The sequence below is a fragment of the Brachionichthys hirsutus genome, chromosome 9 (genome assembly GCF_040956055.1).
Source record: "Brachionichthys hirsutus isolate HB-005 chromosome 9, CSIRO-AGI_Bhir_v1, whole genome shotgun sequence".
Taxonomy (NCBI): Eukaryota; Metazoa; Chordata; class Actinopteri; order Lophiiformes; family Brachionichthyidae; genus Brachionichthys; species Brachionichthys hirsutus.
This window is the reverse complement of record NC_090905.1, coordinates 4099939-4120876: the sequence shown is the minus strand read 5'-3', so window position 1 is coordinate 4120876 and position 20938 is coordinate 4099939. Positions and strand designations below refer to the sequence as shown.

The 20938-nt window shown below is 40.2% G+C and overlaps 1 protein-coding gene across 1 annotated transcript; it reads left to right on the top strand.

The window, feature by feature from the left end:
- Positions 1 to 1745: 1745 nt before the first annotated feature.
- dazap1 (DAZ associated protein 1) lies at positions 1746 to 19994 on the top strand. The gene is made up of 12 exons (XM_068743332.1): positions 1746 to 1786; positions 2670 to 2710; positions 4215 to 4381; positions 4872 to 4937; positions 5357 to 5464; positions 5682 to 5730; positions 9712 to 9794; positions 12253 to 12400; positions 12576 to 12608; positions 14800 to 14949; positions 15690 to 15854; positions 19169 to 19994. Exons 1-12 carry the CDS (start codon positions 1755 to 1757, stop codon positions 19321 to 19323), a joined length of 1197 nt encoding a protein of 398 aa, XP_068599433.1. The 5' UTR covers positions 1746 to 1754; the 3' UTR covers positions 19324 to 19994.
- The last annotated feature ends 944 nt before the right edge of the window (positions 19995 to 20938 follow it).

The following is a 20938-nucleotide window of genomic DNA, read 5'->3' as shown; positions in this document are numbered from 1 at the left end:
ATTTGAAGCTGGCTTTGTAGTTTGCTCATCTTCTGTTGCACATATCCCAAATCATATAAAGTATATAAACTACCCAAGGTTTTACAATTTACAATAATACACAGTGTTCTGAAATGACTCCTGTCTCTGGTTGAGTACGGATTATTGTGAATAATGAGTAATGAGTGAGGAATAAATAAATACATGAATATATAACTGATGAAAGTTTCTGTTTGAGACTGGAAACATTTGGTGACTAAAAATTGGGCCAATTATTGTTTTGCAGATCATGTGAGTGGTGGAAGTAAAACTTTCCACTGCCTGTTACATTGAATAGAGAGTTTACAGATTTCAGGACAACCATTAGAGGAAATGCCTTCATGTAATGACTTTTGAATATAAAATATAGTATAAAGCTTTCATTCTGAAAGTGCATTATTTTGTTGACCTAAATCATCTTCTACAGATGAAAAGTTTGTTTTTTGCTCGATGGGTTTTGCTGCAGTGGTTTATGTGCATTTAAAAAGAAATTGCTGTGCAACAGACAACAGAAAGAGGGCGCTCTTTTCTTTTAAAGCAGTAGATCAAACATGACAGTTGGTTCTCAGTCATCCAGGGGACCAGGTAAATCATAAAGAGCAAAAAGGAAGAATCAACTGTTGTTGTTCAACCCTCAGGTGAGCTGTTATGTTGCGTTGTACCCAGGTGTGGCTGGGGGTTGTGGATTTTGGAGACAGAGGTCAATCAATCGTTGACCTCTATCAGTCATTTACAGTCATTTTTTGCTCTTTATGAACAGATCAAACATTTGAAAAGCAAATCACTTGTCTTGATTGACGCGTGATAACATTTCAAAAGCTCCTCATCCCTCTAACCAGTATCAATACCTGCAAACAAGCATTTGGCAGGTATAGTAATTAAGGCTCATTACAACCTGCAATGACGACCAGGTAACTTTCCTGTAGCTCTCTCTCCCTTTTTCCGTTGCGGAAACAACCAGACTCAGTCGTTCATGTCCACACAGGTTTTTTCTTTTTCTTTTAACGGAATAATGGACGTTGTGCCAGACAGGTGCTATTTAATCACATTAAATCATTTCTTACCACCACCATTTGCAAATAGAAAAAGTACTTTGTGCATCTCCAACTGACTGCATATTGGCAATAGAATGGGACTCATCCTTCTAGTCCCCGTAATTTTAATCAAACCTCATTCAAAATCAAAGATATAGTCCCGCAACCATAATTTACAGAGATTATCACCTGCTGTGAAATCAGATTTGAGCCACATCAAATTTGCAAACACTGACAGATTCCAATCACCTAAATATGGGAGTTTTTCTTATGCACTACCGGTATTTGCACGAAAGCATTGGGGCTAATTCTGTTTAAATTGCATTTTTTTTATAAACCAAACACTACTTGCAAAAAATCAATCAAGTTCTTTGCAACCCCTTGGATCTTGCAGAAAATATCCCATAAATAAAGGCGAACAATCAAAAATGGAATTTCGTTCTTTCTTTTTCTTATTTTTTTTTTTAAAAGTGATGCATTTTGTAATTCCTTTAGTTGACAGTGAATGCGGACGGATTGGGTGCATTGCTCCTTTAAAGCCTGCTGCCCCCCCGCAGCGTCGTCATTGCGCAGAGCAGTTTGAACCAAAAAGCGGAGTGACCTTCCTCCGCTCTCAGTCAGAGCGAGAGGGGCGACGCCGAAGCAATAAACCCGGTCACCGCTGCCACGGCCCCCCCCCACCCCCCCACGTTAGCCCGAGAAATGAACAACAACTTAGTCGGAGATGAAGTCGGGTAAGACTTATTTTAATGCACGTCATCTTAAACCGTATTATAATATTAAAGTTAATGCTAGCGTCCCGAGCTCTCTCATTTGACAGCTAATGTTAGCTAGCAAGCTAAAGGTAGCTTTATAACTTAGCCTAAAAGAAAGACGCACAAAAAAAGTGACAATAGTTACGGGAGGTCGCTTTTTTTTTTTACTCTTATTTCCTGCAGCGAGAGTCGCAATACAAATATATAACGTGGATTATTTTCTTTTATATATTGTCAAGCTAATGCTTGAAAGTGTGAGGACTTGCTTCAGTGCTGTTTTATTTTAATTTCGTTGAGCTAACATGAGCTAAGTTAACATTTGACAGCGAGCGTAGCTAAAGCCTCATCTTGTTGTTTCGCTGTCGGCACTCGGGGCTCATCGTTCCGCAGGCGGGGAGCCGAGCAGCGCGTCTCCTTCGCCGCACTCCAGACATTACTTGTGCGGGGTTTCAATGGTGGAGGCTCGGGTTGATGCTGACTGCTGCAGCATCTGGAGTTAGTCGTTGTTGGCCTGCTAGTGGCTATGTCCCGGGGTAACTTGTGTGGCAGGAGGTACATAAGCCCATTTTTGCAGGGGGGGGTTTGAGGACCGATGATAAATCCACCTGAACCCTCTCATCGATCACCTTAAACACAGGCAGTGTAGCTGTTGTGTGTCTTTCGGGAGCAGCTTCGCCTTCAGGTGTGTAATATTGACACACTTAGCTGTTGTTCAGCACCAGGGGTGTAATACTTTTTATATTCATTTATAGTCATCTGTGTTTTTTTTGTGGTTCTTTAAGGTAACTGGACTTGTGATATTGTGTTTGTGCTCGTATCCCAATCAGTGATCAGATCATTGTGGTGTGTTTATTCTCATCAGTAAACTTTTCGTGGGCGGATTGGACTGGAGCACCACACAAGGTAAGCCATTCCTTTTAATCTGCGAGGGCGCTTTCATCTCATACCCCGCGTGTTTTGTGTTGCAGGGATTTGTCGAGGTGACACTGATGCAGTTGTTGGAACTTAGAGCGACTCTGAATCAATGTTGAATAAGCGAGACGATCAGATGTTGAATGGATTGACAAAGTACTTTGGGCACTGGGCTGGCTCAAGTGGACAGTGAATTAAATGCTGATTCATATCAAAATACTTGTAATATATATATATATATATCCAGCCAGCATAATTTAAAATAGCATCATATTTTAAGCGTCGTATGCCAAGTATTATTTCTGAAGCATATCGGTATGAATATATAGGAATCAAATTGACACCACCCCGCAATGCGCTGGCGACTCGTCCAGGGTGTATTCCGCGTCTCGCCCATAGCCAGCCGGCTTCTGCAACACCTGTGACCCGAGAGGTGGATAAAGCGGCTGTAGAGAAAACGGATGAATGGATAAAATTGACACATTCAAGTTTTGATTTGTATGTAGATATGATGCCTCACCTTTTAAGATGACTATATATATATATATATATATATATATATATATGGAGTAGACAATATACAGTGAACAGAATAGCAGAAATATGTTGCAATGAAATGTGCAAATGCAAGAAACTCCTTTGGTTTAGCTGCTCGTTCTTTGATCTTGTGATGTGCATGCAAACATCACAGGATTTGTATCGAGTGTTTGTAGCCTCCTAATTAACGCGGTTTTTCTGATTTGAGTCGATTGTAACTGTTGATGTTTTCTCCATCCCATTGAGCAATGACTGATGATCAACTCTAAACAGCGATGCTAGAGTGTACTCGTACAGTTGGAATCTGGTTTGCATGCACATTGTCCTCCTTCAGTTGCATTGAGATGGTCTAGTTTGTATGAAGCACTATTCTGTAGTGTTGCACAAGGGCTTTTCTGAGCTCTATTAACATTAACATCGGAACCATAGTGCAGCTTCACCCCGAGCCTGTCTCCCTGGCGATGCCTTGGGGCTTCCCAGCAATGGGAAGAGCAATTATGAATCCTCGTTTGTTCAAGCTTGCATGTTTTGTTCACATTATAGTACTTGGGTGTACATTTAGTACTATGCATCATCATAGTGTGTCCAGTATGTTACTTTAATGTGATTACACGTGTATGTTTTACATAATCAAATATCACTACAATTCACAATATTCTACCGTTAGTCAAAATCAAGATCAGCAAATGGCTTATGCTGTGTAAATTTCATAGAGTGGTGCTCCCCCCCCTCTTCCACACCTGGTTGGGTACCAGTTACAGATTTAGAACCGGTTGAAACACTGGGGATATTTTTTCAGCATCATTTATCATACTAAAAAAAACACGAGTTCTGTAAATTGTGACTGCGCTTGTTTGTGTTCAGGTGGCGAACTCGTCATGTGATTTCACAGTTTCATTTTTGCTGTATGAGCTTGTGTTTACGAAGAAGCCCAGTTATGTCTTCTTTCTTTTCTCAGAAACATTGAGAAACTACTTCTCACAGTATGGAGAAGTAGTAGATTGTGTCATTATGAAGGACAAAACTACAAACCAGTCACGAGGATTTGGCTTTGTTAAATTCAAAGACCCCAATTGTGTACGGACAGTACTGGAAACAAAGCCACACAATCTAGATGGAAGAAATGTGAGTATTCTCGTTCAAAGTACAAGATAGTCTAATCATCTCTAAGCAATCTGCATGCTCATTGTGTGGTTAATGGAAAAAGCTTTACCCCGTATTTCACCATAAAAAGCTGCCAGAGGTTATTCAAGGATAAGTAAAATTTCGAGTTGCTTCTGCCTGCAGACGTTGGGAAAAGGCGGTGCTTCTCCAAATACTGACATTTATTTGCACAAGACTTGCCTGTTCAAAGTCAAATGAGGAAAAGCAGCAGTTGTAGCTGGATTCATCTGGGTTGGATGAAACTGAGCAAGCAAGCTTTGTTTTGTTGATGGAGGTTGACAAGGCTGTAAAACCGTATCGGCCACATATCTAAGTGAATGTGCCGCGGTACATACCTTGCATTGTCGTGCGAGGCAAGCCAATACAGCATAATGGATTCTGGGAAGAAGAGCATTTGAAGGTGCCTCTATTTGGGTCCAATGTCAAGCGGTTTCTCTCTCTCTGCTGTCAGATTGACCCCAAGCCGTGCACACCCAGAGGAATGCAACCTGAAAAATCTCGAACCAAGGAGGGCTGGGTAAGAGGAATCCGACTTCTGCTGAGGAGGCTAGATTTGATATTTGCACTGCAATAATAAGACAATCAGGCTCTCCATCCTCTCCTCCTTTTCATGGGTCATGATGAAATCTTAGCTTCATTTTTAACTAGATATTGATAAATGTCAACGGTGTTGTAAGCGGCCTCTTTCTCGTCTTGACGTCATGAGTGCAGGGCACAGCAATAGCGAAATGGTTAAGAGAAACTGGAGGAAGGCGTGCGCTCTAATCCGTGGACACTAGTGTTTGCATTGACATGACATGTTAAGAATTATACCCCAGGGCGAGAGGAGAACCTAATTTCTTTTGCACTGTCTGAATGGATGATGGCTAACTGGCCCTTTGCCAGAGTGATCCTCAAACAGGCACTGAAATCCATGCACTCGCTGCTTTCTTTCAGAAGGGCAGCAAAGCTGATAGCAATAAATCAAAGAAGATATTTGTAGGTGGAATCCCCCATAACTGCGGCGAGCCTGAACTCAGGGACTATTTCAATAGATTCGGAGTGGTGAGTATTGTCATTTGCACAATGCAAGTAGGTTTATAGCATCATTAATACTCCATGAATAGATGTAACATTGAACACGGGTCAGTCATATTCGACAAAATAAAATATAGTGGGATGGGTTAGGAAGATAAATCAATTGAGGCTTGGTTTTTAATTGAACAAAGAATGGATGGGGACTTTCTAAATTGAGCCACTGTCTCCCTTTGTCCCATTCAAGGTCACGGAGGTGGTAATGATCTATGATGCGGAGAAGCAGAGGCCCCGAGGTAAAAGCTGATGCTGTTTTTTCCCCCTCTCCCCTCGTCATACTTTACCATCTTAAATCCCATGACAGACTATTCTGGCCCAATGACAAAAAGCCCATTCAAGCCCGTATATCTAATTCAATTTAAACACGTCACCCATTAAAGGAATTTTGTATAAGGTGATAACACAGATTTAAACGTGAAAGCAGAGTAAGCCTCATACCAAGTCACCAGGCGCTGTGAACATCAAAAGTAAAATATAATATGTTCTGTTAGATTAAACAGTCTGGTGCTAAATTCATTTTGCAGTTAGATCACATTATATTTCTTAAATATTAATTGAGGCAGCATCTTTCCTTTATATTATGGTTATAGTTTAGTGGAATGTTTCTTATAATTTGTCCACATAATGGAAGTGGACAAATTAGATTAGGCTCCTTTAAAATCATGCGTCCGCCTTCAGCACAGGCTGAGAAAATTGTTCGCAATATCGCATGCTCTGATTTTGACTGACGCAATGTCCCTCATGACTTTACGCAATGTGAAAATGTCAATTTGTTCGATGGACACGTTTCTATTCAGTGAAACATATTGCTCTCCGAAAATCAGTGTTCCTCCGGCAGAGGAGAGAAGCTATTTTAACAGCTGCTCTTTACCAATAAATCAACTGGCCCGAGTCCGATACGGGAGAAATAGGACAAACAAACATCATCAGGATTTATTTAGCATTCTTAAAGAATTTCATTCATTCAAACTAGTCTAATGAGCCGTGACCGTTATAATAGATTACCTACTTGATCTTAACACCGGTAAAATTAAATAGCCTCTTTCTCTGAAATTTAGTGACATATTTTTCACATCTTAACCATTAATTGACAAGCAAAATGAAAAGTTCAGCTTTTTAAACCACAGTAGTCTTCAGTAAAGCATAATTCAGCATGTATTAAACCTAAAATGTCTGTAATTTACTGGTTTTCAAGAGGCATCCTGGAAGGCAAAGGAAATCAATCAATAGATGGCATGTTGCAAGAAAGTAGGTGCTCTAAAAAAAACTGTTCTCAAACACAACATGCAACTGACATATTGAGCACAGAGCATCTAAAGTTTTTCCTCAAAAAGGCAGGTTTCACCTCAAAGGCTTGAGGTGAATATTACGTTGTTCCCATTAGAACATTAGGTCATTAAGTATTTTCACCTGTCGTACGCCATCCATAAACTCTGTAACCCTTTTTCTAACGTTAAAAAAAAAAAAAAAGCTCTTTAAATCTCACAGACGTTCGCTCAGTTAATCATAAATCTATCATGAGTTTATGACATGTGCCGACAGTTTGGTCACGGATGGCCTCACTGGGAATCAGACTCCATGCCACCGGCAGTGCTGGTGTCAGACTCTGTCCACTGAGTTACAGTCGCAGCTGTTTCATCTGTCCTACATAGCAATGATGCAGTAGCCAATGACCAACAACATGTATTACTACTGTTCCCTCAAACCTACTTTTATTCTCTGTTGGGAGAAACCCAGAATAGCTTGTCATTGGAATTTAACATGATGTATTGTACCAGTAAAAGACAATGACATAATCTTTCACAGGGCAAGCAGTTTTTAAATACTAAAACCGTTAGACTTTAAATTTTGGAATAAGTTTTCTTTCTTGATTTATATGTCACTGATGTATATATATATTAAATAGCATAGTATGCTTTTAAATATGTATAAAGTTAAGTAATTTTGTAAGTAAGCCCTTTCTATTTTTCTTTCTTCTGTCCCCTTCTCCTTGTGAATGGCTTGAATGTGATTAACAGTGTCTCCTTAAGATTTGTCTTTTCTCCTTTAGGTTTCAGTGCTTTGACTGATGGCACAAAGGAACAGGCCAGATGTAAAAGCACCTATTTCTTTTTGACTTGGTCTGAATGGGGTGTACACAAAGTCGCATCACATTATGAATTCCCATGAAATTAGAAAGATACGTTTTTTGAGGATTTGTTTGCAGGCTATTCGAGCAATGATGAGGTGTTCTTACATATATTTATTTTTGATGGCAAATGAGCTCTTGGTCTACTCTCAATCTGAGAGGTTCTTTTGATAATTTTAGAGGTTTTGTTGTAGGATGATTTTGGCAGATGGTATAATAGTAAAAGCCAGATAAAAAACTTTCCCCCCCCCCTGATTTTGAATCTCATTTTAAAATCAGTTGCTTGTTCTGTGTTATTTCAGGTATCAATCCTGTAATCGTTTGATTTCATAGTAAGTAATTAAAGAGGAAGCCATGATTTTAGCAATTAATAAACAAGTTATAAATAGTTTGGTACATAAAAAGCATATAGTAAAGAAAATAGAATAATTTGTCAGATTTGAGATGTAACATATTTGTCTGAAAACGAACTCCAAAAAGATATTTAACTTGGTGTACAAAAATAATGAAACCAGTCGATTATTATTTTTATCTCACTTTACATTTTATAAGAGTCTGTCATCTCTAGTTGCGACCTGACTTCAGTAAGGAGTAAAAGCTTTAATGTTGGTGTATTTAAGATATGTCACTGCAACCAAGATACGCATGCTCTTGTAATGTATTACATTTAGAATAAGGACGGGTCATTGACAGATGGTATTAATAGCAATAGATGAGCTTGGGAATGGTTGGCGTAGGACTAGAGGTCTCTAAAATCTCAGTTGTTTGGTAGGACATTTAATTGGATTCAGGTTAGGTCCCCGAGTAGAGTTGCACACGCAACCCAGTTCTGCCACAGCACAAAATAAATCGAATTGAAAGTAGATCAGTCCAATTTTTTTTTTATGACCTCCAAATTCTTTGAAAAGTTCTGTTACAGATAGTCGGATGAAAACGTTTACTGAACTTTGCGTACTTGTTGATGAACTTTGCTGATACCCCAAGGAACCTTCTGATGGAAAGCAGCAATATTGTCCTTTGGGGAACTGGCCTGTACCTTTGTGTTATCATTGCGAACAATATTTAAATGATCCATTTTAGGCTTATCCTGGCTGACTCAAAAGTAAATACTGAAATTGGGAAAGCTCGGAGAAGGCTTTAGTCATTCTATATTTTGTGTTTTTCCATATTTTATAATGCATTAACAATGGCTGCTGAGAGTGTGTGCTCCACAGAGATACCGAGGGACAGATGAAGGTGGGGTTCGGATGACACCGCATCAATTCAACAAATGTAGAAGTAATTCAATTGACATTTACCTTAGTGACAAAAGATGGACATACAGAACGTAGTAGTGTGAAAAAATATTGTTCCCTCTCCTGATTTCTTTTTTTGGTGTGTCTTTCATTCTGTGAGTAAACACATCATTTTAATTAATAATGTTTTTATTAAGGTGGAAAGGATAGGCAACCCCTAAATCACAAATGTAAAAAGGTGTTGGCCCCGTTAAAATAAAATAAAAACTACTAAACTGCATTTGCAAGTAGTTACAGCTGATTAGACCCAGTGAGGCCTGGTTTTCAGCCAAATCTTTTAAGTAGATTGTTTTCTTATACATAAAGTTGGCATGTAGAGCTCACCAGGATGACTCTGAACAATTGTGAACTTCGCTGGAAGTGACCAACCTTCCAAAAAATATCGTATATATAATAGGTAACATTTTGTTTCAAGATCCAACACGGTAGAGTTTGAGATGCACATTAAAATGGAAGAATACAGGAGAGGATTCAATACTTCTTTACACCACTCTGACCATTTTAAGATACATCTCACATTAAAGCAAATGCTGGACGCGTCAGACTTGATGTGTGACGGTTGAGCTGCCCTGTGTTGATAATTGCACAAAATATTTACACGATAAAAGGTAGCATTTCCATCAATCTCCCTGGTTTTACACCGGGATTTGTTGTTTTGTTTTAAGTGTGCGACGTCATCTGAACCCCAGGATCCTCACTCTGCTAAAGCCCAATACTGTTCTTCATCTTGTGTTGTCACAACCCCCCCCCCCCCTACCCCCTGCTACCTTGATTCACTCTTGGTCGTTGGCTAGGTTTTGGATTTATTACTTTCGAGGCCGAACAATCAGTGGACCAGGCTGTCAACATGCATTTTCACGACATCATGGGCAAAAAAGTGTGTAGTTGTAGTTTTATTTTACCCTTGAGATCAAACGGAGGCTTGGGCGACACTGAGAGTTATATTAAGTCGTGTTATTGGTTGAAGCTCATTTTCCAATGGCTTCCATAAGCACAGGATACTTTTACTGATACATATACTTTCCAGGAAGACACTGGCCTTTCACAAATGCTGCTATACTACAGTTTCTGTTGTCGCCCAAGGCTTTGTTTAATGTGACCATTCCTTTAGGATGTCTTAAGTGCTTTTTCGATACTTAAAACATTAAAATTACATTCTTTTCATTTTGTTTTTTAAAGAAAATTTGAGGCTCAAACAATTTCACTGAGTATAAAACACCTAAAGGATTGGTTCAATGTTTCTTTGTGTTCTGATGTTTTGTTCACAGGTCACTTACACGTTAACATGTGTTTTTTTTTTATGTTCCTTTTTGAAGTTGATGAAAAAACAATTCAGTGACCTCAGTTGCAGAATCTCCATACTGTGTCAGTTCTTGAAATAACAAATAGCAGTTCCCTCTAAATCGATGCATAGTATTGAGTTGAGTTTATCAGTAATATTTACTTGTTTGTAAAACCTAAAACCTTTGTAAAAAGAGAACTCAGAATTTATTGTCAGGTAAGCTGCCCATCCGGGAAAAAGCAGTTAACTCACTATGCCGTTATATATTCAAGCCCTTCTCATAACCTTCTTGAAGGCCCTCTATTGTTCACCAACCTGACATCTCCACTGAGTAAAACAGGCCATTAAGTAATTGTGTGTCCTGTTGTTATAAAGTACTACTTAGCGAATAACTGGCAAGGATTGCTCCTGGCGCTTGGGTCTTAAGTGTATTTATGAAGTTCAAGACCGGTTTTCCACAAAGACATTTGGTAATTTGCAGCAATTAAACCACTCGACAGACATACTGAAAGAGAAATGATGACAGTCATGATCAGTGGGCATGAGAACATCATCAAATTCAAACTTGCATTGCGTATCTTTTCATGTGTGTCGTTTTTATCTGCTGACAGAAATGGGAATTAACACCCACAAAAAAGATCCGCGCAACATTTATATTGCTAGATCGGGTTAGTATGTTAAACCACCTCGACCCCCCCCCCCCCCCAGGGAAATTATTGTGCCATTTACTAGCAACACAATTTGAAATGTCACTGATTATCACATTATAGTGATCTGAATCCCATTTCCTTTGTAAATTATTCTGCTCGACGTGTGTACTCTCCCGTGGCGTTTACCCCCATTGACTTTGGCCTGGTTTCCAGCATGAATCAAGGCTTGACTTAATCCATTGTTCTTGAATTGACATTACTTTATGCCGGGACTTGAGGAGGGCTGGGGGAGATGGAGTTACAAAATTAGAAATTGGAGCACATCAAACTGTGGAACAAGTCCCAGTTCTGCTGTTGGGGATTGTACAGAAGTCGTGGTATCCATCACTCGGAAGCTGTGATGCCCATGGGAGAAAGCGCCCAGGTAGTCGCCGGCGGTGGTGAGGCCACTGCCGGAAACATGTGCATGTAATTAGGTCGACAGAGAAGGAAGAGGGGAGGCTGCGGAAGGTGGCAACACCTTAAAGCAGGGAGGAATGTGTGATTCGTTTTCCTCCTGCAAGGTGACCCCAATAACTCAGCCCCTCAGTCTATTTCTGGTTGGCTCCCCTTAGCCTCAGCCTGTTTCTTTGCTCTGGTTAACTGCTGGTAGCCTTGCCTTGTTGCTGGAAGGAGATTTGTTACTGGGACAATAATTATTTGAAACTATTACAGTAATGGATAAACGTAATGGATCTTCTGGAGTACATACATTGACATAGCAGACATGAGGTATTTTTTTTGCACAAACCTCATTGTTATACGGGACCATCAACAGAAGTGAAAACCTTTTTCTTACCTTTGACACAGTATGAAGATTCAATTTTAAATTGAAACATTTCTTTTTTTGTACTCTGCATGTTTACATTTAAATATGCTGTAAGAACTGAGATATAAATTTCTTCCTAAATCCATATAACCCCTAAAATTATTATTCCTGGAAGAAAAAAAAATTAGATTATTTATAAGCATTAGCTGGATAAAGGTAAGTCCCGACCTTCCATTAGATGTATTTATGATATATAGGATTTATAGAAAATAAATAAATCTATGTTTCTCAGGTCCTTCGTAAGAAACATTTGAGTTGATGCATTTTGAAAAAGTTGGATCATTGGCATTCTTTGGATTATGATTTTATCCAGTAACATAATTAGTACCTGAGACACATAGCTGTATACCTCTCTTGGCTACACAGTAATACTAGTTAACGTAGACTCCCCATGTAATTCTAGTAAGAATAAAGGTAAGGATTTAAAAGATGGACCATGGATGTCAGTCAGTGAGAGGACAGGGCTGTCTAGTGTGGGGCTTTATGGACTTTAGACTGGTTTTGCCAAATGTGCCCTCCATGTCCATTTGTTCAGGTGGAAGTAAAGAAGGCCGAACCTCGGGACAGCAAAGCTCCCGGCCAGCTTGGTCCTGGCCAGTGGGCCCCCAGGGGCATTTTGAGTGCAGCTAATGGTTGGGCAACGCAGCCTCCTCAAGGCTGGCCGCAGGCTTATGGGCCACAGGGTGAGTTGGGAACCAATCTCAGTTAAAATAATGAAAATAAACCGTCTTTAATGTGAACTTGGTGCATGTTTGTCACTGCTTGGACTGTCACTGGAATGTTGAGGTGGATTCTGCAAACTTTGTACATCTAAGGCAGCATTATTGTCTTCAACCTTGTGTTTTTCTCTTCCTGCAGGAGTGTGGGTGTCGACTACAGGCCAAGCTATAGGTATGTGTTTGAATATTGCTTTTCCATATTCGTGAATCATGTTTTTCTGTGCGGTATATACCGTATTTTCCGGATTATAAGTCGCGGTTTTTTTCATAGTTTGGTCGGGGGTGCGACTTATAAATCGGAGCGACTTATATATGCTTTTTTTTACAAAATCTGTGAGCGCAGAGACAGTAGCCTACACATTTCTATAACAGGTGTTACAGGGAACTCTGTGACCCGTCAGAATCTGTCGCGGTTTCTGGAGGTTCAGAGTTATCTGTCACACCTGTTATCTAAAAACACAAATTAGAAGGGCTGATTGAAAATGGCGCCGAAAAGAAAGTCATATTCCGCGGCTTACAAGCTTCAGATAGTGAAATATGGAGCCGAAAACGGCAATCGAGCAGCAGAAAGAAAGTTTGGAGTGAGCGAAAAACTTGTAAGGGACTGGCGAAAAGCGGAGGTTACGCTTACTGAAATGAAGAAAACAAAGAAAGCTAATCGCGGGCGACAAGCTAGGTGGCCGCAGTTGGAGGAACGAGTTCACGCATGGGTGCTTGAACAACGTGCTGCTGGGAGAGGTTTGTCAACGGTGCAGTTGCGTCTCCACGCCCAGGTGGTTGCCAGGGCGGTGAATATAAACGGCTTTGCGGGAGGACCTTCTTGGTGTTACCGCTTCATGCAACGCAAACGCCTCTCTATCAGAGCTAGGACGACACTGTCCCAAAAACTGCCAGCGGACTTCCAAGCCAAGTTTGACAGTTTCCGCGCGTTCATTGAAAAGCATGTAAGTGATCACAACGTGACACCGGATCATATTATTAACATGGACGAGGTCCCCCTCACTTTTGACATCCCCATGGGCCGAAGTGTTGCAGAGAAAGGGCAAAAAAGTGTGAATATCGTTACAACTGGTCATGAGAGATCACACTTCACAGTGGTGCTGGCATGTTGTGGAGACGGATCAAAACTGCCACCGATGGTCATTTTCAAACGAAAAACCATGCCAAAAATCCAATCCTCCTCAGTTGAAGTCGCCGTGAACGCGAAAGGGTGGATTGATCAAGAAATGATGAACTTGTGGCTTACAAAGTGCTACAATAAGCGACCGGATGGCTTCTTTAGAGCACGCAAAGCTCTGCTTGTGATGGATAGCATGAGAGCGCACATCACACCACAGTTAAAAAATAAATTAATCATCCCTGGAGGCTTAACCAAAATACTCCAGCCACTTGATATCTCCGTGAATAGGAGCTTTAAGTCAGTTTTGCGTAACCTGTGGGAGCAGTGGATGACGGATGGAGAGCACAGCTTCACGGCAACCGGGAGAATGCGGCATGCAACTTTCCTGGAAGTCATTGAATGGATCGACAAAGCATGGGCTTCAGTGACAACCGCAACCATCCTGTCGGGATTCAGAAAGGCTGGAATAATTGGAACTGCAACTGACGACGAGTCTGATGTAAGCGACGTAGAAGAGGAAGCGGCGTCTTGTCTACCTGCCGAGTTGGGGGAGTTGTTCAAAAGCGACACCGAGGATGAAGATTTCCTGATATTTTGGTAAACTTGTTAGCATGTTCTTTGTGCTATATGTTGTTTGGTGTTGGATTTTATCAAATAAATATTCCCCAAAAATGCGACTTATCCTCCAGTGCGACCTATATATGTTTTTTTCTTCTTAATTATGCATTTTTTGGCTGGTGCGACCTACGTATAATCCAAAAAATACGGTAATAGAATGAATTAAAGTCTTGATAGATTGTGTGCCATTGCCATGTGATCATTGTGCGTATCTTGAAGCACTTGTGTTATTGAAATAGGCTTACTCCCTTTGCAGCCAATAATCTGATGACGGTTAGCAGCACGTGTTATCACCAGTTCATAAAGGCTGAGGATGCAGATAATTTGCTGCTTGAGACAGATGGCAGGCTTGAATAGATTCCAGGCGGTCTTTTGCTATTGGACAGGCTCTATTTCATAAAGTATCACCACCTCTGGGTCAACCTGCAGTGCTTTCTGCAGTGTCAGCCCTGCGCTCATTTAGTTTTATTCAACTTCAGATCATGTTCTACAAAAGCAGATACAGCAAATCTGTGACAATCTTCTTCCATTTTTAAACTTTTGTGATTATTTTCAAGCATATATATATATATAATACAATACACACACACACATGTGAAAGTAGATCTGTTCTGTGTTGGCGCAGGCGGATACGCACCTCAGTTGTCGGCAAGTCGTGGAACTCCTGCACATCCTCCAACTCCGTTCAACGCATTCCTGGTCACGACGCCGGCAGGCGGCTTTGCTGCACCTCAGGGCTACGCTCAGCAAGGCTACAGCACAGCTCCACAGTTTGGTCAGTAACACCGATGCATACGTGTTGGAATTTGTTATTGTTTTTACTTCACTGTGTGCTCACAGGAAATGTAGCATATGTAAATTAGGTAATGAGTTTCTGAAAATCTAAAGGCTTTTTAACACATTAGTTGTAGCCAATTTGTATTTCTGTCAAAAATGTTCACGTACTGTACAAATCTTGGCATTTGGGCCGAGCAAAACTACGTCTAGAGTAGACCATCAACATTGGAAACGATTTGTTTGTAGCTCCACAATGCAGCATTTTAAAAGTAAATCTGTAAAATGGCAGCTTTCTTGCGGAGTCAGGGAGGGACATCGACCTTATCAGAAATGGACAGCTTGACTCAGACACCCTCAGTTCATGAAATGTTGAAAAATATTGTAAGGGAGATTCTTTCCTTCCACCTTTCAACTTTGTTGGCAGATGGAGAAGTATTAAACATAGTGGGAAATAATCCAGAAATTATGATTTGCTATAGTATGTTGCCAAATTGATCACAATTTGACATATAACTTACAGCCTGAAATGAAGAGAGTTGGAAATGAAACAAGTTTTTCAATTAATGGTGTGGTGTGCCAATTTAATTCTTTAGCCGCAAAATACAGCAGATTAAAAATGTATCTTGTATTAAAATTTGTGCTTGCTTCACAGTTTCTACTCATTCCTATTCAACTATCTCTGATAAAGTACCTCTAGCAAATGATATAAAGTCCTAGAAACTATTTCATGTCCCACAGGTTACAGTTTTGGCACACCGCAAGCAGACCAGTATGCTCCACAGGTACCTCCTCCGCCCACCACTCCAGGAACTGCAACTCTGGGTTTTGCCCCCGCCACCACACCAACTCAGGACTTGAGCAAGGCTCCTACTGGACAACCTGACTATCCTTATAGCCAATATGGTAAGACGAGCATCGTGCATAATGATGCTTGCTGCCCGTTTTTCTCCCATTTACTTTTTTGTACACCCTTTGGCCCTGCCCGTCTCTCTGGCTACTTTATCGAATGCCATCACATCTCATTTCGGTGCAAATGCACAATCCTTAGGCCCAGATCACACAGAGATTCATCTCTATTCGTGCAGCCATTTCAGAAATGCTTCAGAAAGCAGGACAGCAGAGAACGTGGTTCGCCTGTGGAACTGGGCTGCATGCACGAACGGGCAATTAATGAACAAAGTGGTGTAACCCCCCCCCCCCCCCCCCCCCCCCCCCCCATGTCTTGCGCTGAAAAGTGAAACCATTTCAACTTTTATCCACGACTAGAGACGACATACCCCACAACAGATATACCGTATCGCCACCTTTGAAAACAATGATCTCTGTGTGATCGGCCCCTTGCATATGCGGGAGCTCGTTCTTGATTCCATTTAGCTTAAACGGCTACACTGCATACGCGCTTCCTTCATACGCGGACCAACCGGCTCTGCTCTGAAGATGCTGCTGAACTTTCACCTTGTCCAGGAATCTTCAGCAGTCATTACTGTCAAGATTTTCCAGCTGCCTTGGTAACAGAATGGTAGGTCCTGGTATTGTTAAATTAGATCATCCTGCATTGTGAATTTGTTTTTCTTTTATTTCTTTCCCTCTCATTTGAGACTATGCTCGCTTCTTTTCCTGGTTTTGTCACAATTGCCGTAAGAGTACCAGCATGACAGTATTATGTCTATGAAACCTAATTTCTGGACTCAGGTGTGTCCAACCTGCCTGCCAAATGTGAACTTTGCCTCTCTGCAGTGTAAGTCGTTGCAGGTATTCACATTTTTTTTTAATCTTACATTTGGTTTTGACTGATTTTCTTCAGACCTTTAGTGAAGTAACTGTAGTGTCGATTTAGCTGTGCCTTATGAACTGCTGAGGAATATTCAGTGCCTAGCTTCCTCGGCAACAAATGCGAGATTTAGGGTTCGTGCTGAGAGCTCCAGTCAGATCGCTAGATTTTGAAATAATGTTAAAAGTGGCCAGCATCATGGAAAAGGAACAGCCTTCAGTCAACCATGTGAGCTCACAGTCAGAAAAGGGCTCATTCAGAGGCTACAATGAATGTTTGGAGTGGCTGATTTTTGATTTCCAGCTCCTTCATACTGCTGGATTCACATTAAAAATCAGTAATGTGATTGCTGTCAGTGCTCATCTTGTCCAGTGTTTTCTTGCTTGTGCTTATCGTCCATCCAGCTTTTGCATTTCGTGTTGGCTGCCTGCTCAGTTTAGAAGATGGAAAATGAATCCAGGAACTTTTGGCCTTCTTTGGAAATATTTTGGCAACAACGTGCCGATCCTGTGAGCCTTGATACTTCAACAGACTACATCATGCAAAACCACTGGAATGGTTTTGCATTTCATGCACATTTCACAAAAGTTCACTAAACCAGACAGGCTTAGTTAGTTCCTCACTCCACTTAATTCTAACCTCCAGATGAAGCTGATCAGTGGTGCCTCTCCAAACGGTGCCGACTATGATTAATTGATTCTAACTACCGGTACTTAGCTTTGTTAGCTCGATAAGAGAGAACTCTGTAAATTAGTCGGCCGGCAGTATCTGGGTTCAGTCAACCTGGTCTCCTCATCTCCCTGATAGGCTTGGGTAACTACCCTCAGCACCCCTCTGCCTACGGACCAACGCGTCCTCACAGTTATGGTCAGGATGAGCAGGGAGGATATAGTGCAGGTAGGTGTCTTCATCAACCACAGAAAGTAGCGTTTGTTAAGCACTGTAGTATCTTTATAGCTGCAAGCTGTTTTCCCCCCCCTCCCTCTTTGCTCTGTCTTTTGTCTTTTGCATGTACATTTTGCATGTACATACAAATGACTATCTGTGCTTTAGTATAGTAACAGACAGCTTCCAGCTGTCCTACAGCTGATTTGATTCAAAAGAAATTCACTTCACAATTTGACATTTGGATCACCAATCATGTCAGTGGCTGTAGCTTTACTATACAAAGACCATGTCCTGCTCTTTTATCCACTTTCTGTATGCATTGCTTTTCTGATTCTAAAAAGGATGATCTAATTGCCAAATAATTTGTTCGTGGTTCACTGTATGCATCTATATTCACGCATTGTTTTTCCCATCATTGCTAAAGTGGTGTGAAAGGAAAGAAGTTTTAAAGATGACATAATGCCAGTAAATCTCCCATTTCTGTCAGATTCTTCGTCCTACTGTTCTTCAGATGTATTGTTTTGGGTCAGTCACTGAAACCTTTGAGAACCTCCAAAGAAATGGTTTGAATTTTCTATTACATTTTTCTCTTTTTTTATTTTCTTCCTGTATTCCTTCTGTCTTTCCATGTCAGTTATTTATAATATTCCTTACTCCAGTACCCGCCAAATTTATCTGGATGTTTTCAGGGCAGGAAAATAACATCAACAAGATGGCTAAAAGATTTGGTTACCACTGGGGTTTTGTATTCTACCCAGCATAACCACCCCTGTCTTTCCAACATGAAAGGTCCTTTGGCTGAGGCCGTGGCTGCTAAATATTTGGTTGCAGTTGTCAGATTAGTTTCCTTGCCTGGTAGTCACATTGGTTACCCTGTTTGTTTGCAGGGGGATGGTGCCATCCAGTGTCTGAATTGAAAAACGTGCTGTTTCACTGATTATCAGTACAGTCCAGAGTCTGTTTTTCTCAAGTAAGCCCATTTTAAATTATTGTTAAATTCACCTTTATATATTTAACTTTTAACTCCGTATATGCAACATTACTAAAAGTGATTCTAAACACTGGAGGGCTTATTTAAGGAATGCAGCATTTATATATTTAGGGAAAAATCCACCTAGAAATCGTTACATTTAACATATATATATATATTTATGAATGTGTGTGTGTGTGACAATTAATTTATTAATTAATTAATATTATTTGCAGCACTTTATGACGAACACATTTCAAAGACCTTTGCTGAAATAAATAGTCGTGGGTATTAAAGGCTTTTCATGAAGTAGATGGGACAAACTGGAACAAGACAGCATCAGAATTACTAAAATCATTTGGATATTAAGTATCAATACTTCAAATTATAACACCGGTATTCACCAAAATAATCACATTTAATAGAAAATAAAACTTCAAACATTGCAAGGGGTGGATTTTTCCTTCACAATACTGATTTGTTAAATCATTGTAAAGCAGTAAGGCTTCTCACTGAACATCGGGTGAACCTGATATTAAAATGATCGTTTCTCTCTGCTGTCCCCCCCCCCCCCGTTGTCCTCCTCAGGGTATGGGCAGGAACTGACAGCGTTCACCCACGGCTTCGCAGATCCCAGCCAGCCGACATCATATGGGGCTCCGACAGCACAGCCCACTGCAGCCAGCGCGTTCGGCAGAGGACAGAACCACAACGTGCAGGGCTTCCACCCATATCGACGCTGACTGCCACCTATGGGCAAGGCTGCTATGTAAAGTAAAAAGAAACAAAAAAAAGAAACAAAAAAGAAGTCAGGGAAATGTGTGTTGCTAAAAGGCAGAACAGGAGCTTTGAGTTGTTCCAAGATATTGTTGAATGCACAGTTTGTGAAATGGAATTCTTGGTGAAAACAGGGATTCTAGTGAATTCAAATGGGTTGTAAAGAAATAATGTTTTTTGCATTACTTGAGGAACATTCAGCAGAAAGAAGCTTTTATCCCCTACCCCTATGTTTTATAGTAGAACTTAACTACTTTGCAATAATTTTGATTGTCTGGTCAAACACTAGCACAGAGGCTATATGTAAAGAGAATTGCATATAAATATGTATATTTATGGTTGACACAAATGAAAACAGGGTCTCTAGTTTCCTCAGCTTTAAATTCTAGGGAAAATGTTTTTATTCTTCATTTGGTGAATTTTGTTTACTTTATGAGCCTTTAAAGTTTGTTTTAAAATGGAGATTATATTCTACACAAACTGTGCAATTTTTTAAAAAGAATTTTGTACTATAAATGTACACTTTGCTTGTTTTTTTATTTAAAGATGTAGACTTCCCTCAGGTGGCTCTTTCGGGTGCATTTTTTTGCACTGGCGCAAAAAGAAAAAAGGACAAATTATTACAAAAATAAATGTTTTAAGGATACAATTCTTGTTCTGTGTTTATTTCTGATGGCATTTTAGTGGAAGACCTGCAGAGTAGAAAAACAATGATTAGATTCAAGATTAGCCAATCATCCATTATTATTATTGTTTATTGTCCTCCTCAGGGACATTGCAAATTTTTTGATGGCTGAAATCATCAGAATTTCACAAGCAAGTGGTGTCACCATCTACGTTTTGAAGGTATGCAGCTTTTATCTACAATATTGTTTATTTTAAAAAGTTAGTTCAATTTCTCAACTGTTCATCTGAAGACATTCGTAGATCTCAAATTATCCTAAGAGTGAGAGATGGAATTGATTATTTGCTTAAAGGATATGGGAGTCTAATTGGGAGTCTATTTAGTCTGATATTATGGGGTGAAATAATTGTAGGGATATTTGCCTTCAGAAAATGATTTACAGAAAATTGTTGACCAAGTGTTTGTGTTCTTTTTTAAATAAATACATAAATAACCTCTGGATAATGAAACCGTGACCTGTCCTCTAGCGCCACCCTCAGTCCAAACCTTTGAATTAGTTAATTATAATTAATTTATCTTGAAAAGACATTTATGATAAATAATTCTCAAAGTCCTGAAAGTGTATCAAATATGATAAACTGGGCTTTAAAGGGTTTAAATATAATTTCCAGTCAGTGACTTTATAAACTGTCATGGAACATCTAGCAAATAACTGAACACACTGATGAGCACCAACGAAGCTGGGACTGCCTCATGACCATGGAGACACATCTGGTCTGGAACTGGAAGTTCTGATTGAAGCAGGAAGTAAAGGAACAACTGAGAGGAAATAATGTTGCAGGAGAAACATGGAGCCCTTTGAACTGCTGGGAGATGATGATGACATGTATAGACAGCGGCGGATGCTGTATGCGCAGGCCAACATGCTGAAGAAGAAATTTAGTTTTTGCTCTGAA